This window comes from Oncorhynchus gorbuscha, linkage group LG16, assembly GCF_021184085.1.
Source record: "Oncorhynchus gorbuscha isolate QuinsamMale2020 ecotype Even-year linkage group LG16, OgorEven_v1.0, whole genome shotgun sequence".
Lineage (NCBI taxonomy): Eukaryota > Metazoa > Chordata > Actinopteri > Salmoniformes > Salmonidae > Oncorhynchus > Oncorhynchus gorbuscha.
In genome coordinates this window covers 3,582,623-3,592,907 of record NC_060188.1, presented here as the reverse complement: position 1 = coordinate 3,592,907, position 10,285 = coordinate 3,582,623, and the positions used below count along the sequence as shown (strand labels likewise).

The 10,285-nt window shown below is 38.1% G+C and overlaps 1 protein-coding gene across 1 annotated transcript; it reads right to left on the bottom strand.

Moving 5' to 3' along the window:
• Positions 1-422: 422 nt before the first annotated feature.
• Positions 423-8,036, bottom strand: LOC124000104 (nuclear GTPase SLIP-GC-like). The gene is made up of 9 exons (XM_046306238.1): positions 7,896-8,036; positions 6,390-6,523; positions 6,136-6,316; positions 5,707-5,861; positions 5,472-5,598; positions 2,300-2,408; positions 1,492-1,622; positions 1,305-1,389; positions 423-1,207 (listed from the first exon to the last, which is right to left on the bottom strand). Exons 4-9 carry the CDS (start codon positions 5,745-5,747, stop codon positions 1,134-1,136), a joined length of 567 nt encoding a protein of 188 aa, XP_046162194.1. The 5' UTR covers positions 5,748-5,861; positions 6,136-6,316; positions 6,390-6,523; positions 7,896-8,036; the 3' UTR covers positions 423-1,133.
• Positions 8,037-10,285: the final 2,249 nt, after the last annotated feature.

Here is a 10,285-nt window from a genome sequence, read left to right as displayed (position 1 = left end):
TAGAAAGAGGGAAAGAACCTAATAAGACCAGCAGAGGGAAACGAATAGAAGGGGAAGCACAGGGACAAGACATGATAATCAATGACAAAACATGACAATGCTGCTCTGTACCATCACTCATTCATATATCCTTATGTACATATTCTTTATCCCCTTACACTGTGTATAAGACAGTAGTTTAGGAATTGTTAGTTAGATTACTTGTTGGTTATTACTGCATTGTCGGAACTAGAAGCACAAGCATTTCGCTACACTCGCATTAACATCTGCTAACCATGTGTATGTGACAAATAAGATTTGATTTGATTTGATCACTCTCCACCACATAGCCTCAAACTGCACCATTTTGTGTTTAACCTTCTGAATGAATGATTATATTGAAGATAGAAGCAACCTCTTAATGAGTTCTGAGTGCCGATCAGTTACCCAACAAAATAATACCAATTTATTTGTTTACATTGAGTATAAAATATGTCAGGGATCAACACATTGAGTATAGAATATGTCAGGGATAAACACATTGAGTATAGAATATGTCAGGGATAAACACATTGTGAGTATAGAATATGTCAGGGATAAACACATTGAGTATAGAATATGTCAGGGATAAACACATTGAGTATAGAATATGTCAGGGATAAACACATTGAGTATATAATATGTCAGGGATAAACACATTGAGTATATAATATGTCAGGGATCAACACATTGAGTATAGAATATGTCAGGGATCAACACATTGAGTATAGAATATGTCAGGGATCAACACATTGAGTATAGAATATGTCAGGGATCAACACATTGAGTATAGAATATGTCAGGGATCAACACATTGAGTATAGAATATGTCAGGGATCAACACATTGAGTATAGAATATGTAAGGGATAAACACATTGAGTATAGAATATGTCAGGGATCAACACATTGAGTATAGAATATGTAAAGGATAAACACATTGAGTATAGAATATGTAAAGGATCAACACATTGAGTATAGAATATGTAAAGGATCAACACATTGAGTATAGAATATGTAAAGGATCAACACATTGAGTATATATATTTTTATAGCCAAGGGTTTTGAATGGTTTACCATCATGTCACTACTTCTGCTTTATGACTCTTCTCAACAGTCAGATTTGGCTTGTGCGATCTCTTAGAGCCAACATCTTGTAGGTCTCCATGTTTTTCAACTGCTCACTGACATCTGAAGTAAATCACAAGCATAACCTTCAGTCAGAAGTCAGGTAGGGGATATAGAACATAACAGGGCTAAGTTAAGAATAGAGCAACTTGTCATTTACCTGGGAGAGATAAACTGTTAGGGGTCTTCAGGGACCGCTTCAATGACTCCAGTAGTTCGGTTCTCAGCATCTGCTCTATGTATTCCTATAACACATCAAATGTAGTCTGATCACTATTTCATGTCTTTTTGCTATTGATTTATAATTGTTTATTTATAATTTTAATGGTGAAATAAAAGCAACAAACCATTAGGTTCTCAAAACCTTCCAACATCTTTTTCTGAGCATTGGCAAACATGTTTTTCGATGAGTCGATGTGCTGGACCAGCAGTTCCTGAGTCTTCGTCAAGGTTCCCTTTCCAGATATGTTTGAAGCCTCTTAAAACACACAATAATTGTTGTTTGTGAACATGAGATAATCTATTATACATGGTACATACACTGAGTGTACAAAACATTAGGAACAAGAGCCTCAATTAATCAGGACATGGACACTACAAGGTGTTGAAAAAGTTCCACAGGGATTCTGGACAAAGGTTGACTCCAATGTTTCCTACAGTTGTGTCAAGTTGGCTGGATGTCCTTTGAGTGGTGGACCATTCTTAATACACACTCAAACCGGTGTGCCTTGCACCTACTACCATACCCTGTTCAAAGGCACTTAAATATTTTGTCTTGCCCATTCACCCTGAATGGAACAATCATGACTCAATTTTCTCAAGCCTTAAAAAGTCCTTCTTTAACCTGTCTCCTCCCCTTCATCTACACTGATTGAAGTGGATTTAACAAGTGACACCAATAAAGGATCATAGCATTCACCTGGTCAGTCTATGTCATGGAAAGAGCATGGATCTGTTTTCTACACTCAGTGCATGTATTATCCTCTTCAATACAATAGTCATAATGACATCTAAAATAAAAAACATAGATTGAAATGAAGTAATCACAGCTAGGTTTAAATAATCAAATACGTAATTAGAAGGTTCGTTATTAACTTTATTAAAATCTTGCTGTCTAAAGATTCTTAGTTCATCATAATCAAACTGGTGACTCACCCTCATAACATGGGCACATTATGGTCTTGACTTCGTCAGTCAGAGATTCATAAATCACTTTCTTCCTCAGGACGACATCTCGTTTTAGTTTATCCTTCAAAACATTTTCCTTTGGGATGGAGAAGATATTTTATTCAGGCGCATTTTTCTCTTATAATTTATGTGCCTTGCTTTAGCAAGACCACTCTAGAAGTTACCACATTTCTGACTTTGGCCCACTACTGCTCAACTGTTTAAAGTAAGCTCGGCAAAACCCCACCTCAAATTTCAATCTAAAACAGACTGTTTTTTTTAAATGCTTGCAATTTCGTCATGAGTTGACACTTAACAGCAAAATGTTGTTACTAATAGCATTCTCACTGAACATTAAACTATTATTGTTCCTGTGTAATAAAACAAATTACTTTTGGACAAACATGCTGTACTATGCTGTTACATAGTACTGTGGTAATTTCATTTTAATTGCATAGTAATGAGCTAAACGTTTTTGTTACTACTGTACATACACAAGTCACAAGTCCTATGTAACAACAATGTCGCTATACTTATAATCACAAAAATATTACATGTTTAAGAACTTGATGTAAAATGTTACTGTATTACCTTATGTCTCACTCATTGTGAAAATATATTTGTTAGTAATTTTTACTTTTAATTGAAATTCTATCAACTATACTGAATGATAACAAACCCAACATGCAACAATTTCAGAGATTTTACTGAGTTACAGTTCATATAAGGAAATGTGTCAATTGAAATCCTAATCTATAGATTTCACACATGACAGGGAATACAGATATGTATCGGTTGGTCACAGTATTTGATGTGATGTCCATTTGCGTCATGCAACGCGACACATCTCCTTCGCATTGTGTTGATCAGGCTGTTGATTGTGACCTGTGGAATGTTGTCCCACTCCTCTTCAATGGCTGTGCGAAGTTGCTGGATATTGGCAGGAACTGGAACATGCTGTTGTACACTTTGATTCAGCTCATCCCAGACATGCTCAATGGGTGACATGTCTGGTGAAGAAATAGGACATTTTTAGCTTCCAGGAATTGTGTAGAGATCCTTGCGACATGGGGCCGTGCATCACCATGCTGAAACATGAGGTGATGGTAGCGGATGAATGGCACGACATTGGGCCTCAGAATCTCGTCACGGTATCTCGTCACGGTATCTCGGCGCATTCAAATTGCAATTGATAAAATGCAATTGTATTTGTTGTCCGTAGCTTATATCTGCCCATACCATAACCCCACCGCCACCATGGGGCACTCTGTTCACAACGTTGACATCAGGAAATTGCTCTGCCAAACAACGCCATACATGTGGTCTGCAGTTGTGAGAATGGTTGGACGTACTGCCAAATTCTCAAAAACAACGTTGGCTTAAGGTAGAGAAATGAACATCAAATTCTCTGGCGACAGCTGTGGTGGACATTTCTGCAGTCAGCATGCCAATTCTACGCTCCCTCAAAACTTGACATATCTGTGGCATTGTGTTATGTGACAAAACTGCACATTTTAAAGTGGCCTTTTATTGTCCCCAGCAAAATCCACACCTGTGTAAGTATCATGCTGTTTAATCAGCTTCTTGATATTCCACACCTGTCAAGTGGATGGATTATCTTGCCAAAGGAGAAATGCTCATTAAACAAATGTATGCACAACATTTTGGGCAAGTAAGCATTTTGGCATATGGAACATTTCTGTTATCTTTTATTTCAGCTCATGAAACATGGGACCAACACTCCAGATTTTGCATTCAACATTTTGTTCAGTATTTTTGATGTGGCTCTGCCGTCGTTGCAAATAAGAATTTCTTCTCAACTAACTTGTCTAGTTAAAGAAAGGTTAATGTCATGAATCCCCGGTACTGCTGCTCATTCTGTCCACCAGTTCCGGAGGTCGATGTCACCGGCCTTCTAGGCTGCACTGAACTGTGTCATTATGCACATCTGGTTACAATTCCTCACTGATTGTATTTGTATTAATGTGCCCTTTGTTTCCCCATTGGGCTGTCGATTATTGTTCCCATGTCCGTTGGTCGTGTGAGTACCTATGCGTTGTCTTGGCTTCTGTGCTGCGTGTTTTGTGCAGTGTGTATTACGGGTCTCGTCCCATGTCGTTCTAAGAGGTTTACCCATGCTCTTTTGTTTGGGTACATCCCAGTGTTTTCTATACGTGTTTGTTTTGGGTGTATTAAAAACTCAGATTATGTATTCCTGCGCCTGTCTCCAAATCCTTTATACCAGCATGACAGTTAAATAAATAAAAATAAGTACTACTACTACTTCTACTACTGCTACTACTACTACTACTACGCTACAATCACTAGGCTATTTCAACTACCACTGAATTTACGAAAGTGAGTTTGCTAGTGGGCAGCTGGGCCATGGCATATTCCCAAAATTCCCGCACACTGGATAGGGTAATCAATTAACTAGGTGCAGCTAATTTCTCTTACTCGCTGTAGCATCTTGGTAAAAAGTCACACCCACAACACATGCTGATTCAATGGACTGGATAATGCCTGACATTATGATAGTAGCTAAACTTTTCACTGTGAGAGCACCATTGTCAGGACTTCCGCCGAAGTCAGTCCCTCTCCTTGTTCGGGCGGCGTTCAGCGTCACCGGCCTTCTAGCCACCACTTTTCATTTTCCATTTGTTTTGTCTTTGTTTTACACACCTGATTTCAATCCCACAATTACTGGTTCATTATTTAACCCTATGTTCCCCATGTTTTTTGTGAGTGATTGTTTGTTGTATTTTCAGTATGTGATGGTGTGCGTGTATTTGTTACTTTGTATATTTGACAGTTTGAGTAAAAGTATGTTGATTACTCATATCTGCAGTCCTGCGCCTGATTCTCTACACCAGCTACACCTAGGACCCATTACAACCATTGTAGTTACAGTAAGAAGCTTACAAAGCCATAAACACGCTCCAAGCAACAAAGGTTGGCAACCTCTGTTGCATTCCACTAAAAGCTACCCGACTACTACAAATACAGTCACTACTTCTACTAAAACACATTTGCTTTTCTACTACCATAAAAATACTTTTGGAAAGCTAAAGCAAGCACAACATTTCCTTCAGGAAAATGACACTATCTAGTCAAATATATCACGCTTGCAGTGTGCCAAGGACAAATCACCCCACTATACCTCGGTGGTGAGAAACATCAGATACAGAGACATGGGGCTGTTCTCCCACTCCTTGGCCATGTTGTCTGAGATGATGCTGAAGTTGCAGATCTTCTCATAGATTGATTCTCCTGTTGTTCCAGCATTTCTTTGAAACAATAAATTATAACCACACCATTAGTTGTCCTTTATTCAAATAGGGATAATGAATTGACTAATGTGAAAGAATAATTGGCTCTGTGAGAATAGTACTTACGGGAAAATTACAGCAAATTTCTCATTTATGGCAGTGTACATAGATTCAGCCAACGTTTTGTTGAGGTCTGTGATGTCTCCATTTGTTGACCTACAGAACCCCTTATTCCTACATAAAGATGACAATGTACGATGGTATCCTCTGCCATCCTTTTTCTAAAAAGAATTTGACAATGGAAAAATATTAGCATATTCTATCAAAAACAAGAAGGACGAATGCACTCTTCTTGCAATTAAAATATGAATTATTGAATTGTTCAATGGAACAACATGCATAAAACTCTGATGCTTTCAGCATGTCTAGCCTTCTGCCGGGACTCTGACAAAGTGTAGACATGCCGAATTGCTTTGATAGGTATCACAAGAGATAAGATAACTAGCTACTGTACATAGAGTATATAAACATGATTTTCAGTTAGCTTAAACTCACTGCCTCTGGTGTGATTACTTTCTCCTTGGCAATCTGCAAGCATGATTTTTTGACTTGGCAACTCCCTCTGACAGGAGTTTTTAAGGTCGTTGTAATGTTTTGTCATGAGGGATGTGATGGTAGAAAGCTGCTCCTCCAGTGAATCCTTTAGCAGTTGGTACATGTTTGATTTCATCTCAACCTAAGACACAAAATCAAAGAAGGACAATTCATTCACGACTTACTTTCACTAGATAGATTTTTGCATGTCATACCATCGTCGAGTCGTTGGAGTTGGCAGCTTTGATCAAGGAGAGGATCCCATAGACTCCAGATATATAGTCTTTAACTGCAGTCTTTGAGTGTCTCTCATTCATATCCTCCAGAACTTGTTTGAGTTGTGGTATCTCTGCAACATTAGTGAAAAAAGTTGTTATACAATAAGATATTCAAGATCTGTTTGTCCGTCTCTGAAACCCTAGCCTCAGGTAAAAAAGTTGTTGGTAGAGTACATACTGTTACTTTCTGGGTACATCCTACAGGCTCATTTTTATTTGCAGAGCATCATGTGAAATTTCGAATCAACATGTGAAAGTTTATGTGATCACGTGAAAATCCCCATATCCACATGTGAAAGATTGTCACAGATCCCCCCCGGAACTGTGTCATTACACACACCTGGTCCCCATTCCCACTTTTGGTATTTGTATAAATGTGCCCTTTGTTTCACCATTGGGATGTCGATTATTGTTCCAATGTCCGTTGGTGCATGTGAGTACCTGTGCTGTGTTATGGCTTTCGTGCCACATGTATTGCTCAGATGATTATGGATCTCGTCCCGTGTGGTATCATTGTGCGCTTGTGTATATATTCAAGGTACTGCTCGCTCTTTTGTTTGGGTTTCAAACCCTGTATTTTCTACACGTGTTTGTTTGGTCTTCGTCCCCGTGCCTTTACATGGCACGCTGTAATTTGGGTGAAATAAAAACCCTATTACGCATTCCTGCGCCTGTCTCCCGATCCATCATACCAACGTGACAAATATCATCACATGTGAAGTGTTCCAAAACTATATGGTTTCATATGATTTCACATGTGAAATACCATTTTCATGGGATTTTCCACATATGAAATCATGTGTTTTTTCTGTAAGGGTATACTATGAAGACTAGTGATGTGTCAACCCCCCTAAATGGAAACTATCCACCATTTCCAGGCAAGTTTAAAATTCAGAAGATGAGAGCTCCTGTGAAATTGTGATTTGTACATATGATCAGTGATGAAAAATCTGCATACTGGAACAAAGTTCCTTGTTAGTCATCACATCCCACAGTCACAAGTGCTAGTACTATTTATGTTACTTGTCCAAGAGAGATTCATCACAGCTCAAAACACAGTATTGTTGTCAATTTGAAAAGGCTCAATAGTTCAACAATTTCAGTTGAATGGGTTGAATGAACATGCAAAAATATTACGGTGAAGTCGCAAATAGCTCATTTTTGTAGGGGTTACTGTGGCATTTTAGCGACAATGTTCAACTTGAAAATGATTTTGCTGTTCTTACTACATGTATTAAGAGATTCAATCATCACATTGTTATTTGTAGTGGCAGTTTAGACCCAAAACAGTTACTTTCGTTGTTACTCACATCCTTCTCAGACTGTTAGCTACTGTTAGCCAATGTTCATGGTTACAGAAAATAAATTGAATTTCTTAGCTTTTTTTTAGATAACAATGGTGTTTGTCTTGCTGAACGCCTTTCATGTCAACACTTATCTTACCTGTCTGTTCTTGTTCCAGAATGGGATTCTCATCATTCTGAAATTCCTCAGCACTCACTGTAAACACTTGGAAGATGTTTTCCATTTGAATGAAAGGTTTCTGGAGGAGTTGTATGAGAAAAATCAATAAATTATCAATTATATTTTCCATATTAGGCTTTGAAATACAGTAGCTCGGATTCGCCTCGTACCCATGTCTACAGCACAGACTCGCTTATACACAAAACACAAGGCATTTGATAGAATGGAGTAGATGTTCTTATTTAAAACATTAGAAATATCTGACTTGAGGTTTATTTATTAGATGGGTAAGAACAATTTACACATTACACTAATGCAGTAAGAGATGGGCTATATTTCTGTTACATGCCGTTGAAAAACAGTTTTTCAATGACTTTTGAGTATTTTGTCATTTCTATTTGAAAGACCTTTAAAATTCAATAATTATCTTAAACATTTTTTTTATAGTGGTCCACAAATCCTATCACACCAAATGTGCTGTATGAGTATCAGAAGGGTTTATGATCCTGAGGACTTGAGGTGTTGGTGAATGAGTGGAAGAGCAAGGATTGGTGTTCCGTCAATGGAACAGTTGTAAATCATGCAGTGCGTTATGTCAAGATCGCAGATTTTAAAGAAACAACAAATATCTGCTGAAAACATAAATTATTGTTAATATAACTGCACTGTCCAATTTACAGTAGCTATTACTGCGAAAAAAATGCCATGCTATTGTTTGAGGAGAGCTCCTAACAACAAAACACTTTTTCACCATGATAGGTTCGATAAATTCACCTCTGAAGGTGAAATGTGTACTTACATGCTGAAATCTTGCTCTGATTTATAATCCAAAGGGTCCCAGAGATAACATGAAGTGTTGTTTTGTTAGATAAAATATTTTTTCATATCCTTAGCCTTTTGTGACTAGGGGGCAGTATTTTCATTTTTGGAAAAATAACGTTCCCGTAGTAAACGAGATATTTTGTCAGGACAAGATGCTAGAATATGCATATAATTGACGGCTTAGGGTGGAAAACACCCTAAAGTTTCCAAAACTGTAAAAATATTGTCTGTGAGTATTAACAGAACTGATATTGCAGGCGAAAGCCTGAGAAAAATCCAATCCGGAAGTGACTCATCTTTTGAAAGCTCTGCGTTCCAATGCGTCCCTATTGAGCAGTGAATGGGCTATCAACCAGATTACTTTTTCTCCGTATTCCCCAAGGTGTCTACAGCATTGTGACGTAGTTTTACGCATTTATGTTGAAGAATACCCGTAAGCGGCTACATTGCGCAAGTGGTCACCTGATGGCTCTCAGAGTGATTCTAGCGTAAAATACAGAGGTAGCCATTATTCCAATCGGTCCTACTGAAAAACCAATTGTCCCGGTGGAAATATTATCGAATAGATATTTGAAAAACACCTTGAGGATTGATTAAAAACAACGTTTGCCATGTTTCTGTCGATATTACGGAGCTAATTTGGAATATTGTTTGGCGTTTTCGTGACTGCAATTTCCAGGCGATTTCTCAGCCAAGCGTGAAGAACAAACGGAGCAATTTCACCTACAAAAATAATATTTTTGGAATAAAGGAACATTGGCTATCTAACTGGGAGTCTCGTGAGTGAAAACATGCGAAGCTCATCAAAGGTAAACTATTTAATTTGATTGCTTTTCTGATTTCTGTGACCAAGTTACCTGCTGCTAGCTGGACAAAATGCTATGCTAGGCTATCGATAAACTTACACAAATGCTTGTCTAGCATAGGCTGTAAAGCATATTTTGAAAATCTGAGATGACAGGGTGATTAACAAAAGGCTAAGCTGTGTCTCAATATATTTCACTTTTCATGAATAGGAATATTTTCTAGGAATATTTATGTCCGTTGCGTTATGCTAATTAGTGTCAGTCGATGAGTACGCTCCCAGACCCGGGATAGGGAGTTACTAGAGGTTAAAAGGTCTGCACAATCCATTTTATATTTCCACTCGTTCAATTTGCAAAGAAAGGAACCTGTGAAAATCTCACCCTAACGTTGTTTCAACAGGTCAAATCACGTTTGTATCTATTACTCAGAGAATCCTAGAAGGTAACAAGACTTCCCTATTTCATTAGGGGTGTAGTATATCCTATAGGACACCATATTTGGTCAGAGAGCGACGCCTTCATGGCATGCCGATGATGCGGGCAGCCATCACTTGAACAACTGTATCTTTGTCAAATTAGCACCAATCGGGGTCAAACAAAGCTAGCTAGATAGTCCCGTAAAGCCCAGCTATTTGACTATCTGAAAACCATGTATATGTCGTAAAATGTAGCTGCTAACCTTGTACCACAGCAAGCCTTTTCATTTTGGCCAAAAATGATAAGGATATCCACTCCCAATAA